The sequence below is a fragment of the Periplaneta americana genome, chromosome 15 (genome assembly GCF_040183065.1).
Source record: "Periplaneta americana isolate PAMFEO1 chromosome 15, P.americana_PAMFEO1_priV1, whole genome shotgun sequence".
NCBI classification, from domain to species: Eukaryota; Metazoa; Arthropoda; class Insecta; order Blattodea; family Blattidae; genus Periplaneta; species Periplaneta americana.
The window spans coordinates 131,056,050-131,081,818 of NC_091131.1; the positions used below are offsets into that span (position 1 = coordinate 131,056,050).

General features: G+C 34.5%; 1 protein-coding gene across 4 annotated transcripts in view; it reads left to right on the top strand.

Annotated features, from left to right (window-relative positions):
• LOC138715333 (cytochrome P450 4C1-like) overlaps window positions 1-25,769 on the top strand; it is a 121,536-nt gene that overhangs the window by 92,743 nt on the left and 3,024 nt on the right. For all 4 annotated transcript variants that reach the window (XM_069848140.1, XM_069848142.1, XM_069848141.1 and 1 more), the window contains 2 exons: window positions 531-699; window positions 22,241-22,420. In XM_069848140.1, the coding sequence (XP_069704241.1) occupies window positions 531-699; window positions 22,241-22,420 (349 nt within the window). The remainder of the gene's footprint in view (window positions 1-530; window positions 700-22,240; window positions 22,421-25,769) is intronic.

A 25,769-nucleotide genomic window follows, 5' to 3' on the forward strand; every position in this document is an offset into this window, starting at 1 on the left:
AGTGACACTATTATTCGAAAAAGCAGGATACTTTAGAAAAGTGGCCATACTATAGAAATGCCTGACGTATCACGATACTCTGCTGTCATGCTGAGAGTGAGAGCATGATAAATCTGGTCTTTGTCTACTTCTCCTTCCCAATAGAAGTGGAAATCTAAAAAGTGATAATATTCTGAGCTATCTAGCTCTCTTTGTATGAAATATCTGACTCCATTTGACACCAATAGGTGGAGATAGAGTAAGGGCTATAGTTGCGTTTTGCATTAAAATCTCAATTTCATAAAAATGGTCTTTATACACTTATTATTCTCAGGTGTTCAATTCTACAACAGTAATAGCTATTGCTTTTTAAAAGTCAATATTATTTGTTACTTTGAATTTACTGTACAATATGAAACGAATGGAATGTTTTATTAACATCGAAATATATTTTATGAAATATTGAATTATAAAGGATGTTTCCATGAAGTGAAAAATCAATATGAACGGAGAGAAAGAAATATTATTAATACAACAATTTTGTGTTGCAGGAGAAAGTTGTGTGTGAGCTGGATAGCATTTTAGGGGACTCAGACCGAGATGCACAATTTAGTGACCTGCAAGAAATGAAATATCTCGAGCAAGTAATCAAGGAGACCATGAGATTGTATCCAAGCGTCCCCATATTCTTAAGAAAACTTGATCAAGATGTTGAAATCGGTTAGTATTCTATTCTACAATGCTACTATTACTGCCTCTGATTGAGTTTCTTGCTGATATGTACATCTACGAGTATTATCAGGCAGTACACCTCACTTGACGGTATGTGTCAGAGGAAGAACAATTGAAGACCTCCCTCAAAGAAGGTTGTATATCATATGATAAGGTATATGATATATAACCTTCTTTGAGGGAGGTCTTCAATTGTATATATGCATCTGAAATCTGATTAGTGTAGTATGTAACTAATCGGCGATGTTTGTAATGGAGGGGAAAAGGACCTGGCCTAGTTGCCTCATATAAGTGGTACCATATTGGTATCACTTGTGAGGTTCAGATCTGTCTTCGGATAGTTGACTAAACAAAAGTATAACTACTACTACTTCTACTGCCATCACTGCCATTACTACCACCATATCAACCACTGCAATTAGTACCAAATCTACAACTACAGGTATTACAAGTACTACTATTACTACAACTGCTGCAACCTCTACTACGACTGCCATTACAACAACTACTACTACTCTAACAACTATTGCTACCATCACTACCATTACTACGAGTAATAAAACTACCACAGCTACAACTATTTCTACTATTATTACAACTAATACTGCTATTGAATAATTTCGAGGGAAAAATTGTTCCGGGCCGGGTATCGAACTCGGGACCTTTGGTTAAATGACCAACGCTCTCCCAACTGAGCTACCCGGGAACTCTACCAGACACCGACCCAATTTTTCCTTCTATATCCACAGATCTCAAAGTGGGCTGACAACCGTCAAGCAACCAACATTGAGTGCACACTAACTCTGTGTGACTTAAATTGTGGTTTTCTGTTAACGAACAGTGACTTGTATTATGCAAATCAAGATTTCAGGTATAACTCCCTGTAAAGGTGTTGTAATGAACTATTTTGATTGTCTACATGTGGGAAATACATTCCTGAAATTATGCCCCGTATTTTTTAAACACCCTGTATAATTCAGTACTCATACTGAAACTGTAGATTATTTTATATTTCTTTGTTAAACTAAGTCTATCTAATTTTATTTTATCATCTAATTTTTACATATCTAGAGGTCCAGTGTTCCATATTCTGGCTAAGAATCCAGCTATAAGAATATAGGCATATCTATTCATATGTAGGCCTAATTCAGTACTCATATTGAAACTGAAGATTACTTTCTTTTACTTTGTTAAATCAAGTCTATCTAATTTAATTTAATCCTCAAGCTTATACCTACCTAGAAGTTCAGGATTCTATGTTCTATCACTCTGGCCCGTAATCCAATAATATCGTTAATACAGAGCAGTGTATATTAGAGAGTACCGCATTCTCGGCGGCGGCAGCCATATTTACTCCTGGCTCGGCACAGATGCATAAGCAGTAATGCTAGAAGGAAGGTCATTAAAGGCGATATCATACATGTTGTTATGGTTTATTGAATACAGGAGACGAGGATTAATAAACATTATTGTCATAGTGGAATGACTGATTAGAGATAACACTTTATTATTTATATAATGTCCATTTCAATAGGGATAACATCAGCAATTTTCTATGCAGTTCTCGTACCAACACTTCGACTGCCACCATTTAGCAGATTGCTGTAGTGCATTTGCTATAACAGACGATTTTCTTAACAATAAACAGGCCTACATTCTAGTTCTAAAATACAGTGATAAGACTTTTTCAAAAATATTATGACAAGTTGGGAACGTATGAGTTGAAGTGTTAATAATTAAAGACTTCAAATCCTTTACTGTAAACTCATTTTCTACCAACGTTACACATTTTTCTACATTTACAGATTTACAAGGGTATACAAGTGACATATCCTTGTACGACTTGAGAGTCACTAATGTGCTAATAAAATTTACAGATCCATCCCTGTTATCAGTTATTACTATTAGAGATGAAAAACAGTTTTCACAAATACGATATGCCTATAACATATTTTGTTTTATTTTGAACAAAACTGATCCCAACAAGTAGTAAAGAGCTTGTTGTTCACTCAAGTTAATATTTATGTTTTCAATTAAATTACAATTTAGCCTATGTCAATTTCCTTTTGCTCACATTCATCTTCACTAGACCTTTCTGCTTCGGGTTTACTTACATCTGTACTTAGAAACCAAACTAATAGTTCAGAATCGCAAACTGCGTAATATCCATGCTCCGTTTATGAGAAAAATTGAGAAATCGTAATGCAGTTTTGAATTCTTTTGCATCCGGGATTGGATTTATGGACTGGAAAGTAGAAAATAAATTTTCTAACGCATCCTGCGTCGGTCTATCTAGCATAAGATATTTGAAGTTCGCTTTATTATGACAACTTTTTTGAGAATCAAGAACTGTTTTTTGTTACCAGTATTATACCAGTTTGGAATGGTTTCTAACGTCCGCTTTTGCCCACCTTGATGTTTTCAATTATAAATATTATGTCATTACTTACTTACGGCGTCTAAGGAACTCGGAGGTTCATCGCCGCCCTCACATAAGCTCCACATCGGTCCCTATTCTGTGCAAGATTAATACAGTCTCTATCATCATTTTCCACCTCCCTCAAATCCATTTTAATATTATCCTCCTATCTACGTCTCGGCCTTCCCAAAGATCTTTCCCCTCCGGCTTCCCAACTAACACTCTATAGGCTATGCATTTCTGGATTCGCCCATACTTGCTATATGTCCTGTCCATCTCAAACGTCTGGATTTAATGTTCCTAATTATGTCAGGTGAAGAATACATTGCGTGAAGTTCTCCGTTGTGTAACTTTCCCCATTCTCCTGAACTTCATTCCTCTTAGCCCCAAATATTTTCCTAATTACCTTATTCTCAAACAACCATATCCTCCGTTCCTCTCTCAAAGTGAGAGTCCAAGTTTCACACCCATACAGAACAACCGGAAATATAAGACTTTTTGACAGCAGACTAGATGACAAAATCTTCTCAACCGAATAATAAGAGGCATTTTCCATGCTAATTCTGCGTTTAATTTCCTCCCGAATGTCATTTATATTTGTTACTGGTGCTCCAAAGTTATTTGAATTTTTCTACCCCTTTGAAGGATAAATTTCTAATTTTTATATTGTATTTCCATTTCGATTAATATTCTGGTCACGAGATGTAATCATATACTTTGTCTTTTCGGGATTTACTTCCAAACCTATCGCTTTACTTGCTTCAATTCCCGTGTTTTCCCTAATTTTTTGTGGATTTCCTCTAACATATTCATGTCATCCGCATATACAAGAAGCAGTAGGCCGTTCAATTCCAAATCCTCTCTGCTATCCTGAACTTACCTAATGGCATATTCTAGAGCGAAGTTAAAATGTAAAGGTGATAGTGCATCTCCTTGCTTTAGCCCGCAGTGAAAATATTATGTCATTGAGAAATTAATCATTGAAGAATATTGCTCCTCTTGTTTGTGACTAAGTGCTAATTTTGTACATCGACAATTGATTACACATTGATTAACTGCACGACAACACGGCATTCTTCAAGATAACAATGAAATATCGCACTAGAAACCGCTGTTCCTACGCAAGTCTTTGCTTGTACAGTCTCTCCGCAGGAGTAAATATGGCTGCCGCGGCGGCATTTGTCGGATCAAAAGAATGCGGTACTCTCCAATATACACTGCTCTGCGTTAATATATTGTGGCATGCCCTCTGGCTGATGGCGACTCTAGCCTCCCCGACCCTCCTCACTGTCGAAAACCTGTTCCCGCAACTCTATCCACTTGTCTGTCATCCTCCCCAACCCCTCTATTATCTACCTCTCAGCTGTTAAAGCAGTCTTTCTCACCTGATCCCAAATCTTTGAAAATAGCACATTTAAATTCTCAAAGCCTTATTCCACACTTCCAGGAATTCTCTTCTATTTTCACTAATATAGATGTCCAATGTATTCTTGTTAGCGAGACGTGACTAAAACCCTCATTGTCTTCCTCACTCGTTCACTTAAACGGCTATACGTTATGTAGAAATGACATATTATACAAACGAGGGGGTGGAGTTTGCGCATATATTAGGAATGATCTAGACCCTAAAATTATTCTAAAATCACAAGGCAATGCATTACGACCCGAATATTTGTTCGTAGAAATACAAGCAAGTCTTCATAAATGTCTCTTAGCAGTTATTTATAAGCCTCCCAAAGCTGGACATTTATCCGATTTAGAAAGCCCGTTAGCCGATCTTTTACCGCAATATGAACATATCTTAGTTATGGGGGATTTCAATATTAATCTTCTGGCTGTCAGATCAAATGGGACTAATCAACTCCGTAATTTGTTCGAAACTTTCAATCTAACAATTCTTCCACTCAATCCTACCCATCACACACCTACTTCCGATACTTTAATTGACCTAATCATTACGAATAATTCTGATAGAATTCTAACCTCAGGACAGTTACCAGTTCCGGGAATATCCGGACATGATCTTATTTTTGCCGAGTACTCTCTTCAGTGCCCAAAAAATGCAGCTAAGGTAATTACTTACAGAGATCTAAAAGGCATTGACAACGACCAACTAACTTCTGACGCCCTACAAATGCCATGGCATACTATTTTTAATTTAATCACAGTTGACGAAAAAGTTGCCACCTTTAATGACATGGTAATACAATTATTCGACAAACATGCACCTTTAAAGAAGAGACGTGTCACTCGCCGACCTGCCCCATGGCTGAATGACAGTATTCGTAATCTTATGACGTCACGTGGCGCTGTTTTCCGGACGTACAGACACAACAAATCTGCCGAAAACTTTAACAACTACAAAAAAATTAGAAACAAAATCACACAATGTATTAGGAATGCTAAACGCCGTTACGCCCTGAGTCTCGTCGACCCGTCCATTCCCCCGCGGTGTCTTTGGAATAACTTACGTGATATGGGATTAGGGAAGAAAGCAACAGAAGCTGAAGTCATAAACATACCACTTGATAAACTCAATGACTACTTTACTTCAACTCCCACTATACGACCTGAAAAACAGTCAAAACTAAATAGAATTAATACTCTCCTAGCTAATCCTCCTCCTTCTCGCGAAAAATTTTTCTTCTCGCACATTACTGATTCTGAAGTAAGAAGGGCTCTTAAAAGCATTAAATCTAAAGCACAAGGCACTGATAACATAAGCATAGTCTTTATCAATAAGTTAGTCGATGTCGTGCTTCCCGTAATAACTCATTTTCAATTCTTCAATTATCACGTCTGTTTATCCGCAACTCTGGAAAACAGCTTTGGTACGCCCACTTCCTAAAATAAATTCACCTACTTCTGCAAAAGACTATAGGCCAATCTCCATTCTTCCAGTTTTATCTAAAGCTGTGGAACGCATCATTCATAAGCAGTTGTCAGACTACCTAATAGAATTTAATCTTTTAGACCCTTTACAATCAGGATTCAGAAATGGCCATAGCACTTCTACTGCTTTGTTGAATGTTATTGAAGACATACGCGCAGCCATGGATAAACGACAGGCTACTGTACTAGTTTTATTGGACTACAGCAAAGCCTTTGATTCTGTTAACTTCGATCTACTATTGACTAAACTACAAACGCTACACCTTTCTGATAGTGCTATCACCTGGATGTACTCCTACCTTACTGGCCGCCAGCAGCGTGTCATATCTAATAATCGTTTCTCATCCTGGCGTACTGTAGACACAGGAGTTCCTCAGGGATCAGTATTAGGCCCCTTGCTCTTCTCTATTTATATAAATGGAATTTCTAACTCATTAAAGCACTGCAGATATCAAATATATGCAGACGACGTTCAATTGTATATTTCAGCCCGTCCTGATGCACTAAATGATAGCATTAATAGTCTTAATGAAGATCTTGATTCCATCTCTTCCTGGTCTCAACAATTTGGACTTAACCTAAACGCATGTATATCACAGGCTATTCTGTTCGCGAACCGTAGATTAATTCCTGAAGTCAACGAACTGAATATTCCACCTGTGAAACTGAATAAAACAATCATCCCGTTTAGCTCTACCGTAAAAAATCTCGGAGTGCATTTCGAATCTAATCTCAATTGGGATAAGCATATTAAATATACATGTAAGAAGGCATTCTCTATTCTCCATTCACTAAAAAGATTTTATCATTATCCATCTAAATTGAAACAGACGCTGGTAGAGACACTCATTCTACCTCACTTCGATTATTGTGACGTTTTGTTCAGTGATCTCAGGATTGATTCCGCTCAGAAAGTACAGCGTGTTCATAACGCGTGCGTCCGCTTCATTTGTAATGTTCGATACTATGATCATATCTCACCTTCTTTCGAAAAGTTATCATGGCTTAGGTTACATGAGAGGAAAAATCTGCACTCACTTTCTCTCTTATATCGAATTATGCACACTTCATCCCCCTATTATTTATTCACTCGATTTCATATTCTCTCTCGCTATCATAATATTAATACTTGATCACAACGCGATAACACGCTAGAAATTCCATTTCACACATCGTCTCTGTATTCCTCATCTTTCAATGTTGCTACCTCTCGTCACTGGAACTCTCTGCCGCCTGAAGTCAAGGGCTGCCGAACATTGAAATCTTTCAAATCCAAGTTAGAAAATTATCTTATGACGAGTTGCCAAACTAACTTACTATTATGACAAGTGTTGTATTGCATGTTTCCACGTATTCACATTTTTTTTATGTTATAGTGATATTCAACTTATTTTATATTTTTGTTTTCACATTTTCCGATAATGGTATATCTCTAATGTGATAAGTTGAGCTATATATAATCTTAATTTTCCTTATTGTGTGTACTTAGAAATATTGTATTCACTGTATACTTTGTACTGCACTATTTTATTACTACTATTAGTATTATTACTATTATTATTATTGCTATTGTTATTATTATTAGTATTCTTATTTTTATCATTATTTTATTATTATTACTATTATTATTATGAATAATTGTCTTATTTTTTATATAATTTGTATGCCTCATTTATTTTGACCTGCTGTTCACATATTATTATGCTTTTTTTCTTTCTTTCTTTCTTTCTTTCTGTATGTTATATAATTATTATGTCTGATTTCTTCTTATTTGTTGTTTACATTTTATTATTATTATCTTATTCAGTTTTGTGTGTAAAATTGTAGTGTACTTTGTAAATTTGTAGTGTTTTTAACGCAGTCTTTACTCCTGGTTGAGTGTTAGAGATGGCCGTATGGCCTTAACTCTGCCAGGTTAAATAAATCATTATTATTATTATTATTATTATTATTATTATTATTATTATTATTATATTAGAAAAGAACGTATAAAGTGTAATATATATAACGAAAGGTGTTTAAAATAGAAATTGAGTTTTGGAATTATAAAATCTCCTCGTTTCTAGCATGCCTGTATTTATTTTAAAAGTGAAATGTAGTTAATGTGCTTCATTTTATAAAGTTTTCTAATATTCTTAAGGAAGAATGTTGTTAATGCTCTTCGTATAATTCATGGAAAAAGAGGCAGGAGTGTTTAGGTTTACAATATCATCCAAATATCTCATATGTTAATGCAATATTTCGTCTTATACCATGTATAATATTCCAATGAAAAGTGAAAATCGTACCTATGGTTATTCTCAGCTTTCTTCTTCTTTCCACGTTCTATTATAATGGCACTGCTAACACATACTACTAATGTATTTCAAATATCGTACGATGAAGTAATACACGGTTCTGAAAATTGTACAAATAATTAACACGTTTGTTTTGCGTTATTTTCCAAGAGAGGTAAATTCAAGTATACCACCTATTTTAATTGTCTCTTTGTCCTTTCCGAGAATATGAGATAACGTATGCACTTCTAAACCACACGCCTCTACAGTCAGATTCTTTGTTTGTGAAGAACTGACACGCAGTGCATCGTAAGTTAGTCCTTTAAAAAAAATTATATACAAAAATACCATACTCCTCGATTGTGATTGTAGGACTATCCTTTTGCGTATAACAGATGAAACACCGAAGCCAATTGCAATCCCTTCAAGAGACATTGTTACGGTAAGTTACACATCACACAAGAGAAAATAATCCACATCTGAATTTGAAAATAAACAGATTCTATCTTCATTTACAGAGACTTAATTCAGAGCATGTTCTATGCTGTAGGTTGGATATCTCTGTTTAGCGATAACACGCGAACCAGTTGACATACAATTGCCATTCTTGTACTGTTGGATTCAGAATTTGGAGTTCTATCGAATGGCATAGATTAAAATTCATTCCTAGCCATAAGTATTGTGCGCGCAAGAAAGAAACTAATACGCGACGCTTCAGCGAGACTTCGCGACGATTTAACTAGGCAACACCGCCTCACTGTCACTGGCTATTCGAGATAGACCGGCCTGAACTAGCTCCGCCTTATATGCCTTCTTATTCAGAAAGCGCTCCTAGTATTGCAACTACCACAACTACAATTACTACTTGCAACTATTAGCCTATCACTACTAATATACTGCTTCTATTGCCACCACTACCACTAATACTAATGTAGTGCTATTTATAGGCCAAAGGATATGAAACATCGCTGTCTGAGCATTGTGGAAGGATGGGATTAAATATGAGATAAGAATTTGACTAAAATTCGTGCTTTTATTATCTCCCTTAAACATCTTATTAATGTCATATAGGTCCTCGGTGAAATACGTTCTTTAAAATTGCATTTCAATACTAGATTATATTCCAGTAAATATTTATACCATCACACTTATAAATGAAAATGTGTTAGTGTGTAAGACTTCTTCTGGTTGACTGATACGCATGTTTTGTTGCACATATTACTTCCATTAGTTCTAGTTTCAATTATGTATGTTATTATGCATTTTGTCAAACATTTTCTTACTTATGTATATTATATTGAATATTTGTTTCTTTCTTTAATGATAATTCATTATTTGTAATAATAATAATAATAATAATAATAATAATAATAATAATAATATTATTATTATTATTATTATTATTATCATTATCATTATTATTATAATTATAATAAATGATATTTTTTCAAACACGAATTGCACAATATTGCACTGTATAATTACAGTATAGTCTTTAAGTATACATGTATTCATCTTATTCAGTAGTCTCTTCATAAGTATAATTTTCGCTTGTAAGCTTCTGTTAGCACTATATTACTGTTCTAGGCATTACATTTTAGTTTATTCTCAAAATTTATGTATTGTTTCATTTTTTAATTACTGGCTCTATTTTAAATCTTAACATATTTCCTCATTTGCTCTCATTACACAAAATGAATATTTGTTTGTTTTTCTCAAAAATATATTTGAACTGCCTTAGTCCACTTTGTATATTTACGTATTTGTTTAGTTTACTTACTGATATATAGAGTCCTCCGTTTGGTTACATAGAATCATCAAACAACTCGCAACACTGTAGTTGCGTTAAGCGGTATAGAACAGTGGCATTGAGCCCCATGCACACAGTTAAGTAAGGCAGTCAACATGCTGAAACTAAACACGAAGAAAGTAGTCAGTGTAATTTATTTATTTATTTCGTTATTCATATATTCATTAATTAATTTATTCATAAGCTGTATCCAGTTACAACGTTCACATGTAAAACAAATATCAATTATTAATTTATACAATCTGACAAGAGATAGTATAGCATGGAGACAAAAACAAAATTCTACACACATTTTCAAGTGTTCGAAAGTTGAAACATCAGGTGCGAAATATATTTTATATTTATATACTGTATTTAAATATTAACTTATTTTCAATTGTGAATATTCAAATTTCAATTCTTTCGATAACATGTCATATTATTTACTTCTGAACTTATATATATATATATATATATACATATATATACATACTAGTGGCCTGAAGCAACAATAGCTGCTTGTATATTGGCAATAAAGCAATATAAGCAATATAAGCAATAAAGACCACAATACCTTTGTACAATGTCACTGAAGGCAGCAATTCGACCCAAACACAATTCCTTGTATAAAATCTAACTTTACATACTGCATATGCGAGAAATTGAGTCAAACACAACACTGATTGAAAAACAACTTGACACAATTAGAATGAGACTTGTATTACAATATTTCTTTGTTCTTTGTTTCCTGTATTTGCTATGTCACTATTTCGGCCTTGTTAACTTGTATTTCTAATGACGACTTGTATAGCTTGTGGATTCTTGATACTGCTGAGTACAATATACAATTGTCCGTGGGTGAACACAGGCTTAGAAAGGTAGATGCCAAGTTTCTTAAATGTCTTCTGTTGTAAATTTAAAAGTCATGTTGAATGTCAGATAAGTTTTATGAGATTATATTAAAATCAAGATTTTATTCAGTCAATCATTATCAGTTATCAATGACAGAAAATTCTGTTACATTGAAAAGTACAATTGGTAAAAGTTATCACGAATATTTTCGACCTGCCTAGAGGTCATCTTCAGGTGATAGAATCCAAAAAAGTCACCACTCGGCATCCTATGACATATTTTGGAGAAGTCAACAATCAAATTTCAGCTTTAAAAAAAAATAAAATATAAATATCACATATTGAACTAACAATAAATTAAATAATATAATTCCTAATAGATTCAGAAAAAAGAACAGATTTTCACAAAGTGGTATATATCAATTGGACTGTAAAAATTGTAATAAGAAATATATAGGCCAGACAAAACGAAATTTTCAACTAGGTTTAAAGAACATAAATCGGATTTCTTTAATAACAGAAATAAATCAAAATTTGCCACTCATCTCATTGATTCTGGCCATGAACTCAATAGTATTCATAAAACTTTGAAAATATTAAAGACAGTAAATAATCCACACCTTATCAGTACGGCGGAAGAGTTTTTCATAGTAAAAAATCATAATAACAATATACAATTACTTAACGAACAAATACCTAACTTGCACAACCCCCTGTACCGTATCGCAGAGTAAACAGCTCATCGACTAGTTTACTATGTCGCCTCTCTACGTACCTTTCTCTTAACTTAACCGCTCAGTCTGTCTTGTAACGCCGGGATGAGTGGGCCTCATCGCTAAGAAACCCTCCACGTACATCACTTGTGAGTATTGATTCTAAAGGCTTTCAAGGCCTTAACCTTTCAATTATTTCAATTTTTTTCAAAATATACTGACTTTCCGATCATCAATTTTTTCAGAAAAACGCCTCATCACGGCGACTCAGACTGAGAATTCTCCACATTTCTTCATAGCTTAACATCATACTGAGCTGCTTTAGTCAACATTTTCTGAACAATCTAAAACGATTGACTACATATTTTAAACACATCATATGTGATTAACATTGTATCACAATTACGATCAATGAAGACAACCTATATGTCAATTAACATTATATATGTCACTTCAATATTTATGTTAAGCACACAATGTTATATAGTGCTAAATGTATTTTAAACATTCATCTAGTTTTAAATATTGTTTGCTTAATTACAACTGAAGATTTCGCTATACAGGTCGAGAATAATCCATAGTCTTCCAACATCATACTGAACAGTTTTAGTCATAAAACATTGAACAATTTTTAAACGAATTCAATTGAATTTATGTTTTAAACACATTGCATGTGCTTTAATGTTCGTATCGCAAAATGATCTATGGAAGATTTAATGTATATGTCATTTAATGTATGTTACCCACCAATTTATGTCAAGCAAACATGGTTATAAGTGTTCAAATGTATTTAAAACTCACCTAGTTTTTTAAATATTGTATGCTAAAAATATCACCTGACGATGACCTCTAGGCAGGTCGAAAATATTCGTGATAACTTTTACCAATTATACTTTTCAATGTAACAGAATTTTCTGTCATTGATAACTGATAAGTGATTGACTGAATAAAATCTTGATTTTAATATAATATATAATGTCTTCTGTTGTGCCTTGTTGATGGTCATAGCAAATGACATCCTTAATGGGAACTACAACCTTGTCTTTGAGAAAGGCATATTTGGATGAGTAGAAATTAGCTTTATCCTTGGCATAAAAACAATGTTTCCCTTTCCAGCAGCTTAAATAATTTAAAGTTTCACAGATTTTTCCATTAAGCCACGTACCATTATGCGAACTTAATTATCTAAGCCAGAGCCCAAGTTCATATTCCTGACGAGCATAACAATTGCACCAACTTTGAGGATGAGTTTGTATAGTGGCATTTCTAAGGGTGTTTAATGGAATTCAGATATTCTAATGGTATGTTTAACTTTTCTACCGGGCCATCTGTGATGATAGAGTCGAGATTGCAATCACCTGTAATTAAATGCATCACTTCCTTATTGATTTCATAACAATTATCATTGAGAGGACGCACAATAACTCGGGTCGAATATTCGTAAACGATACCAGCATTTAATGAATTACCAAAAACCAGGCTGACAACCGAGTCTTCCTTGCATATACCTAAAATTGTTTCGAATGTTAATATTTTCATCGAGATTGTTATTAGAGTGATGTGTTCCATTTCTAATTGAAGTAATCACTCAGAAAATGCTCGTTCATTGACATTGGCTCGCATATTTTGAGTCAAATGAATAATGCAGGAATTACAGGATCTGAAAGCAGGATTCCAGGATTTTAACTCGGCTTGACGTTGGCACCACTGGCAATACCTTCCTGAAATCACCATAGAAAAGAATAACTTTCCCACTCATTGGAATATTATCTAACGATTGATCGTTACATTTCATATCTCTTAGCAAACGGTCTACACAAGCCACCTCTTATAGCAGGTATCATCGATGCTTCATCAATGAGAATAATAGATGATTGACGTAAAATCATAGTTCTTTCAAAGTTAGACTTGATGAAAGAAACTGACGGAGATGTTATAGGAATAGGAAGGCCAAACAATCGATGAAGTGCAGTTCCCCCGTTCAAAAGTAGAGCAGCTATGCCTGTCCAAGCAGCTGTCAATGCGGTATAAACGCGACCTTTTAACAATACTCAAAATGCATCAATAAACAAAGGTCCTGCCACATCCTCTTGATGCTTTTAAGAAGAATAATTAATCTTCAGTTTCACCAGTTATTGCACCTATAATTCCATTAACTATAAACTTCTGTTCTTCATTGAGCTTGCTATACATATTATGAACACAAAGAACAGCTTCTTGTCTGTCATTGTATGCAGGCTGGTTAAGCAACAAAGTATTTGATACTGAAAGACCATTTCCTTGAAATCTAAACCATTAATTCTTAAAATTTGGTCGATGTACTGTAAAGCTGCATCTTCTACTGTATGTCCGGCAAGCTCTTCCATATCTTCCGTCACAGGAATTTTATAAGTTTTCACAATTATTCATAGGGTGATGTTGGCTGACAGAAGCAGCAAATGTACGCAAATAGATATTGCAATTGGCGCTATATGTGTGTTCTCTGCACTTCTTCCAAACAATTGTGCCACTCAGTATCATTTTCAAGTAATCCACGTGCAACAGCAGTTTCTTTGAATGTTTCATTGGTTATACATTGTACCTGCGCAAATCTGCAAAGCATGTAGTTCCTTTAACGTGAAGCAGTAACATCCGTATGTGAAATAAATTATCATTTGGAGCAACAGCGTATATTCTTCCTCTTATTTTGGTACACTCTCTTTGGCGTGGAACTAATTTATTGTCCACAATTCTGTAATGCTGTGGAATGTCAGTATACAGATATTGGCGAGCATTTGGATCTCGTTGGTTTAAGTCAAACCATGCTGTTAATGTTGTGCATTTTAATTCTGAAGCTTGAATTGCAATATGTTCATTCCCTTCTCGAAAGTACACATTGTGATATCCATTCTCATGGACTCCTAAATGAATAATTGTATGTGATTGCTTATGCAGTTCGTTAGATTGAAGACGCCAAATGCATTCATGGGAACTGAAAAATCGCATTTTAGCATAGTTTACAATTTCATCATTATTGTAGTTGTCGACCATAATTGATACTTCTCACAAATGCAATGCATGAGGAGTCATAGCCTTTATAGACATATTTAAATAGATATTTCACTGAACGTACACTGGAGCAAATTTCGAGTTTTGTATGAGCATAGTACCTTAACAGTAAAAATGAATTATAAGGAACATCACGGTTGTCAATTTTGTGGACTCTTTTCTGTACTTGCATTCCATTGTTTCGTCTCCGGTATTTAGGATAACTATTATGGTTTTTAACCGTTTCTTCCGAGAAATCTTTCTGGTAATTCTTTTTGCTTGTCCATCAACTATGCCAGGTGTATTAGGATTGCGAACACCTTAGGGCCCATGAATTATACTTGATAGAACATAGTTGTGAAGTTTTGGAAAATGTACTGGGTCTGGAATTTCAGCACACACGTACGCACATGCACGCACACACACACACACACACACAGGTCAATATCAGATGGTTCTCGAAATTTTATTTCTTCTTAGATTATTAAAAGCATATGGCAATGTGACAATCCACGATTCTGGAATTCTATAACATATACATGGGCGATAACTATTCTAAATTCATTATTATTAATGTCATTTTTCAACTCATTAAGTTTACAGCGAAACACTCGAGAAACAATATTAGGGCGATCAGCTGATTTCATATTGGCAGGAAGCTCAGAAATTATTTCTGGCCAATTAGGACTGCAGGTCATTGTTAAAAAGATGTCTAGGTTTCCAAATTTGCGTACAATTGACATTGTACCCTGATACCTCAAACTCATATTACGTGGACTACCCTCAAACGAAGATGGAAATACAATAATTTTTCCTAAAATAAGGCTTTGCAATTGGGCTCGCTGCATTACAAAATCCTGCAATCCTTTGTAATATTCAACTCTGAGATCAGACCCATGATGTCGAATATAATTCAATATTCCACCTTCAACTCTAATATACAAATGAACAATATATTGTTGAAATAGGTTTTTAGAATGGCAAATGTATGAAAATATCCCTCGAATTGCAAATCGATAGCATGCAAATTGTAACATAATCATTCACGTTTCCTTTGTCTTCGTGGACCATTATGAGACATTTTAGGGTCCCATCCTGCATCTCCGTAAGAAAACAGTAGTGAATATAACATGGGGTCACAGTGAGGACTCAAAAAAGACAGTAATTTTAGTCCATCCTGCCGGTTGTAACATCAACATGACCATTACCAGTAGGTTCCCTTTCTAAAAAAAGAACTAAATACGCCTGTAATTTCACTTGCTGTGGGTTTATTGAATCGCCGCTTGTCCATAGAAATGCTATCAACAAAAGGCAAGTCCAGGCTTTTTCCTGCATTTTCATTTCACATGACTTCAACTGCATTGTTGTATGCTTGAGCAAAAGTATTATTAGCCAGAATATCTGAGAGGGATGTCAGTACTGACCTTTTCAAATCATTATTTTCAGGACGACCTATACATATATAGGAATCTAAAAAGTACAATTGACCATGAGAAGATTTTTCGCCAGAAACTGGTAATAAATCCGAGATGTATCGGTAAACCTGTCCCTGGATTTTAAAAAGTATGCGCCATTACCTGGAATATATTTTTTTTGGTAGCAGAAAATGAAGCAGATGTAACTGCATTGTTATACCGACGAATATTCTTTACATGATTATAATTTTTAAGTAATTATTTCAGTTCCTCATTTATTGCTGGTTCTCGTATGAAAAGGAGTCCATTTTGAGAGCAAAAATTGAAATGACTTTTGTTTCCTCATCTGCATAATGGTAAGCATGGCAATGCACACACTGGATATTCATTCCTCCTACGCTATGTTCAGTTACTACATTTCCATCCAATAAAATCTGTCTGAACTTTTAAATTGCCTCTTCGACCGTTATATAAATTTGCAACACGTCTGTTCTCAAAATGTTTCGGTCTCTCACATTTCGAAATACGCGGCCTTGTCTTGCTGGTCTTCCTCTAAGGCCACTCATTATGGACTACACCATTACCTTGTCTCAAGTTTAAATTGCCTGCTCGACCGTTTATAAATTTGCAATACGTCTGTCCTCAAAATGTTGTCGGCCTCTCATATTTCGAAATGGGTTATGCACGGGTCATTCCATATCAAATCAACAAGGCACTCAACCCGACCGACTCAGATTTCTTTCAAAATTTGAGGGTTTGTTTGACCGGCCGTGCTAACTAAAACTGCCGAGTTTCATATGTCCTGTGCTTTTCGTTTTCTGTCAGTGGCGTTTTAAACATGAAGAAAACTCACATTTTGGTAAGCACGCCGCTTCAATTAAAATTATATATCTCAACAACGTCTCCAGATAAATTTACAAAAATTGGGTGACACATTCTTAATATGTGATAGTTTTTATTACTTATATTGTTTTCTGCATGTATTCAATTACACTAAAAAAACATGGTGAAACAATTTTCATATATTCATATTAAAAATGCGGGGTTCTATTTTAATGAAAAAAAATATATAGTACGCCTCAATTAGTGATATAATGAACTGATAAGTTTCAACTTGGAATCTTCATAGGTTATAAATATAAAAATTATTATGTCACAGCAAGTGTAAGCTAACCGTATAAGTCGCGATAATTATGTCCCACACATTCGTTGTATTTAATTATATTTGATCATATTCTTGAATGTCGCTATGTAATTTAACATGTAGTAAATAATTCGAATTTTTTAAAATTATTACCTCAAATAAATGATTGTCACATGGATTTTGTTAAACCTGAAGTTCTGTAAGAAATGCTTACCTTTCATTGCTGAGATGAAATAGCCTGATCATCTTTCCAGACAGGATGCTGCGTTGTTTCAACTGCATTTTAAAACTGCTTAGCAAGTATAATACCCATCCTAAACAGCAGGACTATATGAAACTTGTGTTCCAGGCACTACGGTGGATTTTGCAAATCGAAGAGCAAGCATTTTTTCCTCTTCAGTATAGCCTTTTTTAGTCACATAAACGGTATTAATGTTTGGGAGATGATGCCTTGTCCAGTCGTACAATTCCCTAGGTGTTGTTATTTGTTTATCAGATGGTCTCTGCAAACTAGCACAAGCCGCAAACCTTTTAAGTGTCCCACCTACAACGTCGCATGCTCTTTTGCCATGCGATATGCAAAAATAATGCAATTCTGTTGGAAATCCAAAATCTTCTTCATGTAATGTGAGGTTCAGGAAATTTTTGTTCTATTTTTATACTGAGCAGAGAATCCATCGGAGAAATACATAATTTTTGTGGTGAATTACAGATGTTTGTTTTAATGACTCCATTAGGTATTTTTGAAACAGATGTACAGCTATAGTGTCATATTTCGGGCAGTGTGAAATTGTTACCAGATTTTTAATAGAGACTGTATCGGATGACGATTCGTTATGATATATTATGAAAGTATGAATGGTTGTCTGCACATTAGTCCTGTGATATGACTGAATTTCATCTTGGATTACGAAATAATAGTTTTCAGCGAAGTCGCATAACACAACAAGCAGGCATGGCTGTAGAAATGATTTCATATCACGTAGAAACTTACTTTGTTCAGATGATATAAATGAGTGAGTCAGTAAATCACCAAGTTTCTCCAAGAGACAGTCGAAAAATTTGTCTGTGGGTTTCATTATAGTCTCAAGCGTTGATCGGTCAGTCGTCATCCACTGCTTGTAGGTCACTGATTCACTGCAGTTTTATACGAAACCTTTCTCTAAACCCTCTCTTATTTTGAATGGTTCAGGACATTCTGTACATTTCCTGAACAAGCAATTTATATGAGGAGGATTGCACACCATAGTAGCCAAGAAATGTTAAGTTGGAAAGTATAAAGAAAAATTTTCTTGAAATCCACGTAAACCTGAAACTTTAATAAATTGCTTCCGGCATAAGTTTTACATTTTGATAGGACACAAACACAGACAGTATAGTCCACTAACTCCAGCTAGAATACAATTTCTTTGTCAGGGTTAGAATTTTTAAACACTGCATATAATTAATTTCTGCTCATGTGATTTACTCCCTGATTCTCTAATCGCAACAAATATTTCTTACCAGGCATCATTCTGCTTATCTCGTCAGAATAACAGAATTCTTTAACTTTATCGGCAACAGCCGCGAGCAAGGGTTTTCCAGGTTTCGGATTTGGTGAACACAAAATTCCCTTTCCCTTTGCCAGGACTTTGGCTTTCCGAATTATGTATTCGAAAGCTGAAAGAAACTCTTTTTTATATTATTTACGCTGCAGCTTTTAGGTAGTAGTGTTAAACTGGTGATTTTCTCACTTTTACCTGAATTTTGAAAATTTTCCTACAACTGAGACAAAATTTCAGAATCAGAAAGGTCCTGGTTCCTCGGCATCTTTATATCGAAGACTTTATCTTTTACAATATTATCAAATTTCTGTATCTTATATTTCTCTTGTTGTAGCCTTTCTTGTTTAATAAGGAACACACCTTGGTCAAAAAGACTTGTATTTAATGAACTTACATTTGCTGTAGAGTCGACGTATTCTTCATTACTAGAGTCATTATGAGGATTCTACGTAACAGCATCATATTATATTTTTATTTCTTTGCGACACATAGCGCACACCTTTTGGTCCTGTTTTAAATCAGGAAATACATTAAGCATCCACGATATAACACTTCTTAAATTTTTCCTCTAATTACAGTGCCCTGATTTCTCGAAGGGATTGCAGCAAACATAGGCCTATAACTTAAAACGCGACTCCATTACATCGCACAAAACTACCACATACTACGAAAACTAACGACACTGCAATTGAAACAGATTGCACGTTTTGTATAAATTGAAGACTGTATTGTATAAACTGCCACTCATGGCGGCCTGACAGATCGATGACGCAGCTTATCAGACAAGTAGGAACTCGTGCGCATGCAGTGTTGGTGTAAGACGGGGTTAAGTGCTACAAACCAATATATTGATATATTTTTTACTGATATTCCTGAAACGTTTCCAAAATGAAACTTACACCAAGGGGAGAATACTCTTACCTCTATAACATACATTTTTCGCGAAATAATTTATATCCTGCATTTATAGATATTCAATGTTAAAATGTGTTTCACGTGACTATTCAATAAAGAATTCATTACTTTGATGCAAACCTATTTTTATTGAAACGTATGATCCCTTAGCTTTAAAATAAGCCCAAGTTTAAGATCCTACCTCAATTAGAAGAGAAGTTATGAATTATTTTTGTTGACATTGTATGCGACATTTTTACATTTTTTTTTCTTATTGACAGAATTTCTGTAGGGATATCGTGCATTAATGAGGGCTAAAATTTTACATAATTACTTAACTTAAGGTTCTTTACCATCCTACCAAATTTAATGAAAATCTGAGGTGGTCGGGTTGAAAAGTCCACTTTTTTGTGTTGATTTGACATGGAATGCCCCGCACTACACTTTAAAAAAATGCAAAAAACTGATGTGGAACTATCTCATGATCTTCTAAATCCCCCTGCTTTACATAAACTTAATTGAGGTTTAAAAGTACCCTCCAATAAAAAAAAACCGCTTCAATTAAAATTGTAGTTATTTAGATGAAAGTAACAAACCGTTTTCACTTCACGTTGCACTCTTGGTTGAGAACAATAGTTGAACATCGTGATAAATAGGTGTAAAGCATACTTTCATGAATTTGAATCAGAGTCTTTTCTATAGATCTACACAAAACCTCCCATTACTGACACTGTTTAGGACTCTAAAGGCCCATTCACAATAAAAATTAGACATAACCGTAACATAAACACACAAGTTTGCGCCCAGGCTACCAAATGAGATCATTCACAATGATTCATATAAGCATTGACATAAACGTTACCGTAAAATGTTAACATGAAAGTTTGCAAACTCCAAACTTTCATGCTTATGCTTACGTCATTTGCAAACAGAACACAATCGTGGAGCGCTGAAGTATACGACAGAATAAGAGAAAATGGCGTCGTTGTTATGTTTCCATGGTTACCATGTATGTTTGCTGTTATGTTTATGTTCCCATCGTAAATGATGGTATGACTTCTTGATATTACTGTAACGTTAAGTTAACGCTTACGTTATGTTTAATTTTCATTGTGAATGAACCTTAACCCTCCAATGAAGCCAACTATACCAGCTAACTTGCTATGATTTCAAAAACCTAATATCATTAAACACAGCAGTAATTAATAAATCAAATTAATATACTAAAACATTTCTTGTTAAATAAATTTAACAATAAAAAGGTTTCACGCATCAGTACTTGAACCCCAGCCCATTGCGTACAGGTCCAGTATCCAGACCACCAAACCACCATACAACAATGTAACTTGTATGCAGACCACTACACCACCAAACAACAATGTAACTTAACCACAATAACTACGATAATAAAATCCTGCGTCACATAAAATGACATTGAAACCAAAATACGCATACATAGAACACTGAAGCCTTACGAACAAAACATAAGCCTTCTTTATACGCCTTTCTTATTTATATTATGGAATGTATAAACAATTTTTTTTTGCAAATTTCTTGAGTTAATAACGAATAGAATGAGACATTTCCCATCGTGATAGGTGCTGTAGTTTTCTCAAAATTTTGCGTAAGCAACGAAATTATAGATGCCGTATATAATCTTTTAAAAAGTGCAATTTAAATATTCAAAACTCTGTAAATAACAGGAAAACTATGAGCATTGGTTTTTAGTTTTTGGATAAAAATATATTATGAACCAGAAGGTATCTAGATGCGTTGTGCTTATTGCCAGAATAATCTGCTGTTGCCCATAAGGTGGTTTTAAATGAAATATTTAGTTTGTTATTAACGTCATAGTATATTTTGTACATGAGTACTATTCTCACAGACATAGGAATAAGCAGATGTAAACATAGGAAAGGGAGCGGGGAAACGGCCTCATAGCCTTGAACAGATCTGACTCGCAGAGTGAAGCTCGACCCTTGTAGCTGATTTCAGAGCCTTGTTCACAGTGACAGCACGATAGACTGGTAACAAAGACTTTCGTGGTTCGAATCGTCCCTGGGAAAGAAACTTTCTTTTTGTTCCTTATTCAAATTTATTCCCATTACTTTTCCATTGCACCGATATTTTACTACTTAATTAACTTATTATTCCCAGAACATGAATTTTACCAGCTTATTTTCTAATGGGTTTCGAAATGGGCTACATCAGCAGTCGAAACTACAACAATTTCAATAGATTACTCGCTATCTTGTGAATGCGGGCGAGGCATGCACAGTTTCTCATTTCGTTACGTCGGTCTTTTTTTTTTTTTTTTTTTTTTTTTTTTTTTTTTTTTTTGCCACCGCTGTACATAAATAACTTCTACTCAAAGTAAGCAAACGCAGGACTCTACCGATATGTAATGCATTTTAATGTTTTACTTAAACTTTTATGTGCTATAGTTATACAGACTCTATAAGAAAAAATTGTCGTTAAAAATATATATTTCCAGTCTCGCCATCGTTATTCTCATTATAAGTTTTAAATTTAATATGATATAATTATAAATTTATTCTGTTTCAGATGGTTACACTATACCGATCGGCACTAATGTTACATTTATTCCATACATTTTACATCGGAACCCGGAACATTTTCCAGATCCGGAAAAATTTGATCCAGATCGATTTTTGCAAGAAAACTGTGCTGGTAGACACCCCTATTGCTACATTCCGTTTTCAGCTGGACCCCGGAACTGTATTGGTAAGTGAAAGTCGTGTTATTAATTTGTGAACTGAACTCTAAAAATAATCGACGTACATGTGCACGTCCTCTGTCATGATTAAAATTCGTCCATTCAGTATCATTAATTTAACATTGTTACACACAATGTTATGCAAAATTTAGTCTCCAAAAATTGAGGAATAGGTGAAAACGATATTAAACTTATAGGCCTACTTGTAGCATTATTTTAGTCCAACTTCAAACCCAAAACTAAATTAGACAAAGGAGAAATATGATGTGTGAAACAAGGTGATTTCTTAAACCACAAACTCCTTAGTAGCCTTTTTGAAAACGTTTAACGAAAGTTTAAAGTTTACTTTGGAATTAAAAGTGAGATTACGAAGTTATTTTAACCTACGACGTGCAGAAGAGTTCACTGAATCTGAGCAACAATTATTACTGTTACATAAATAGTGTCATTGTGTAGACAAATTTGACGTACAACACGCGTGTAAGTGTACGAGGATACCTAAATAAATCTAGACAATTCCTTGGTACAGAAATGGTTCGTAAGAAGATGTTTCTAAAATATTATAAAGTAATAGCCGTTTCTTCTGCATTGTATGTAAATGAAACAAGTATACATAAAGAAAAAAGTAAATGAGATGATTAGGCGCACAGGGTTGCCAGACGTTCCCAGTTTCTCAGAACTGTTCTGGATTTTAATGGTGAGTCTTGCGTCCTGGATCGAGTTATATTTGTCCTGGAATGTCAAACAAATTTGAAGAATACAACTTTTTGCTCATTTTATAACGGTAGCATTATTTTTAAAATTTCTTATTCATTTTTTCAAAATCCTGTCCAACCTATGTTCAACGTCATCGTCAACGCCGCCTAGCGCTTCCTGCCGGGTTGGATTGAAATGAAAACGATATTACTATAATATACAGAGTGATTCACGAGGATTTACCGTCCCATATGGAGCTTATTTCCGAAGACATTCTGAGCAAAAAAGTCCTATAAACATTTGTCCTATTCTCAATATTTTCAGAGTTACACCAATATGAAATTGTCTGTAAAACGCCATTATTCTTCAGTTTTAAGGGTAAAAGAATATTACAGATAAAGAATGAACTATCATTTCTTTAAGTAGCTAATATTCTGAAGCTAAAAATGTGTTGTCAGTTCTACAATTGCTTCGTACAGATTTTTTTTTTTTTTTCGTTTTTTAACTACAAAATTACATTTTCTAACGCATTTATCACAACAATTGTTACGCACACCACTCTTGTAAATTCTTTAACACTGTACAGCTGTCAAAAGAAAAAGTGGCCGCTCTCCTGAAACAAAGTTCCCTTCGGGTATCTTCGCTACAATTCGGAGACAGGCGATGTTACATGTGGTTGGACCACGTTGCCTGATATCTACAGTTATAACTGAAGTATTCTGTATGTTATTCAATAGCGCAATGGTAGCGTTCAGGCCTCTTATCCATGAGGTCCTGCGTTCGACTACAGCCTCGTGCTTTTTATGTTATTTTTTGTTCTGTTTTTGAGAGAGACAAACTATACATAATGGCTCCTTTCTCTTTTACGATTATTTTAGTAATTAACATCAGGTTCATTAATATATTATGCCATGACTTTATCATTATGATATTGTGGCTGCAAATGGAAATATCTTTCGTGGCATAAACAAAACAAATTTACTGGCGTCGGTCTTAAAACATTCAAACAATTAAGCGTTCAAAAAAGAAAACAAAAAGCCACAATTCAATATTTAGTCTATCTTCCTCTTATCTCGATTATCTTGCAGTCGAGTGGGCATGGAATTGACTAGTCTTTGCAAATAGCGACTGTTCTTAGACACGATATTCCAGGCATTCTGAACATACATAAGTGTTATGTCCATGGGCAGGTCTTTCATTGCAAACCCAGCAATCTCCAATCTTTCCTATTTTCTGCCTTCCTCTTAGTCTCCGCATATGATCCACATATCCCAATGTCGTCTATTATTCTTTTCAACCAGAGACCCAACCAATTCCTTTTTCTCTTTCTAATCAGTTTCAGCATCATTCTTCCTCCACTCACTTTTTCAAACACAATTTTATTTCTTATTCTGTCTATCCACTTCACACGCACCGTTCTTCTCCACATCCACATTTCAAATGCTTCAATTCGTTTCTCTTCATTTCGTCGTAATGTCCATGTTCCTTCCCCATACAATGCCACACTCCACACAAAGCACTTCACTAGTCTCTTCCTTGGTTCTTTTTCCAGAGGTCCGCAGATGATCCTTCTTATTCTTCTATTAAAAGCTTCCTTTGTTCATGTTTGCAGGTTTTCTTGGGAAGGATAGGCCTAAATGCGGTAACATCCCGTTGCTTTCCGCACACCACTATTTCTTTCGCATCTTATTAAATTCCAGGGGCCCCAAGCGTGGAGATGAGGAGAGGTGATTTGACTAATTGAGCCCTCCGGACTTCACCGAAAGTCACGGCAAGGGTTAAATATTAATTCTATCAGGATGTTTGACCCGATCAGATACCGGGAAATCTCAGTTAGCCTTTGCCCCCCGCATCCTGGACTAGCTTCTACGAATCATCAGAAAATCTTAGAGTGTGATTGGGCCAATTTTTCCGAAAATGTTTCCACACTTTTGCCCTCGTAGCTCAGCGGACGAACGTCGGAATTTAGATGTCAACGTCTCAGGTTCAATTCCTCGTTACTCCTTTTCATTTTATTGTGGTTCAAGATAGTATAATGTAATAATACAAAAAGAAAAGCTAATACCAGTATTATGCAACTGGATTTTTCCAAACCTAATATTAAATTTACGTTATTTATATCGCTAAGGAACGATTACAATATAAATGACTTGAATATTATTTATACAGTATCACTAAAGAACGATAACAGAATATAAATGATAAATATCGGTTTGTTTAATTAATATAAGATATTATATAATACGTATTTAATTATCTAAATAAAATAACCTATATGAGAAAGAAAGATGGTTATTTGTGTTATAATAATTACTTACATAAAATACAGATTATTTATATTGCGAAAGAACAATAACAATATAAATAACTTGAATATTATTTTATAATGCTAATGAAGGAAAACAGAATATAAATGATAACTTGAATATTATTTATATCGCAAAAGAACGATAACAATATAAAAAACGTGAATATTATTCATATCGGAACTTCATAGATTTATTACAGATGTATTTAATAAATTGTAGAAGAATAGTAATTAGTAACAGTGTCCTATTTATTCTTCTTGGAGCCAAATTTGTAACTTTTAAAAGTGTGGTTGCTATGTTGAAGTGTATGTGTTGCAACGGATGCTTGATTTGTTATGTATGTGAGTCAGTT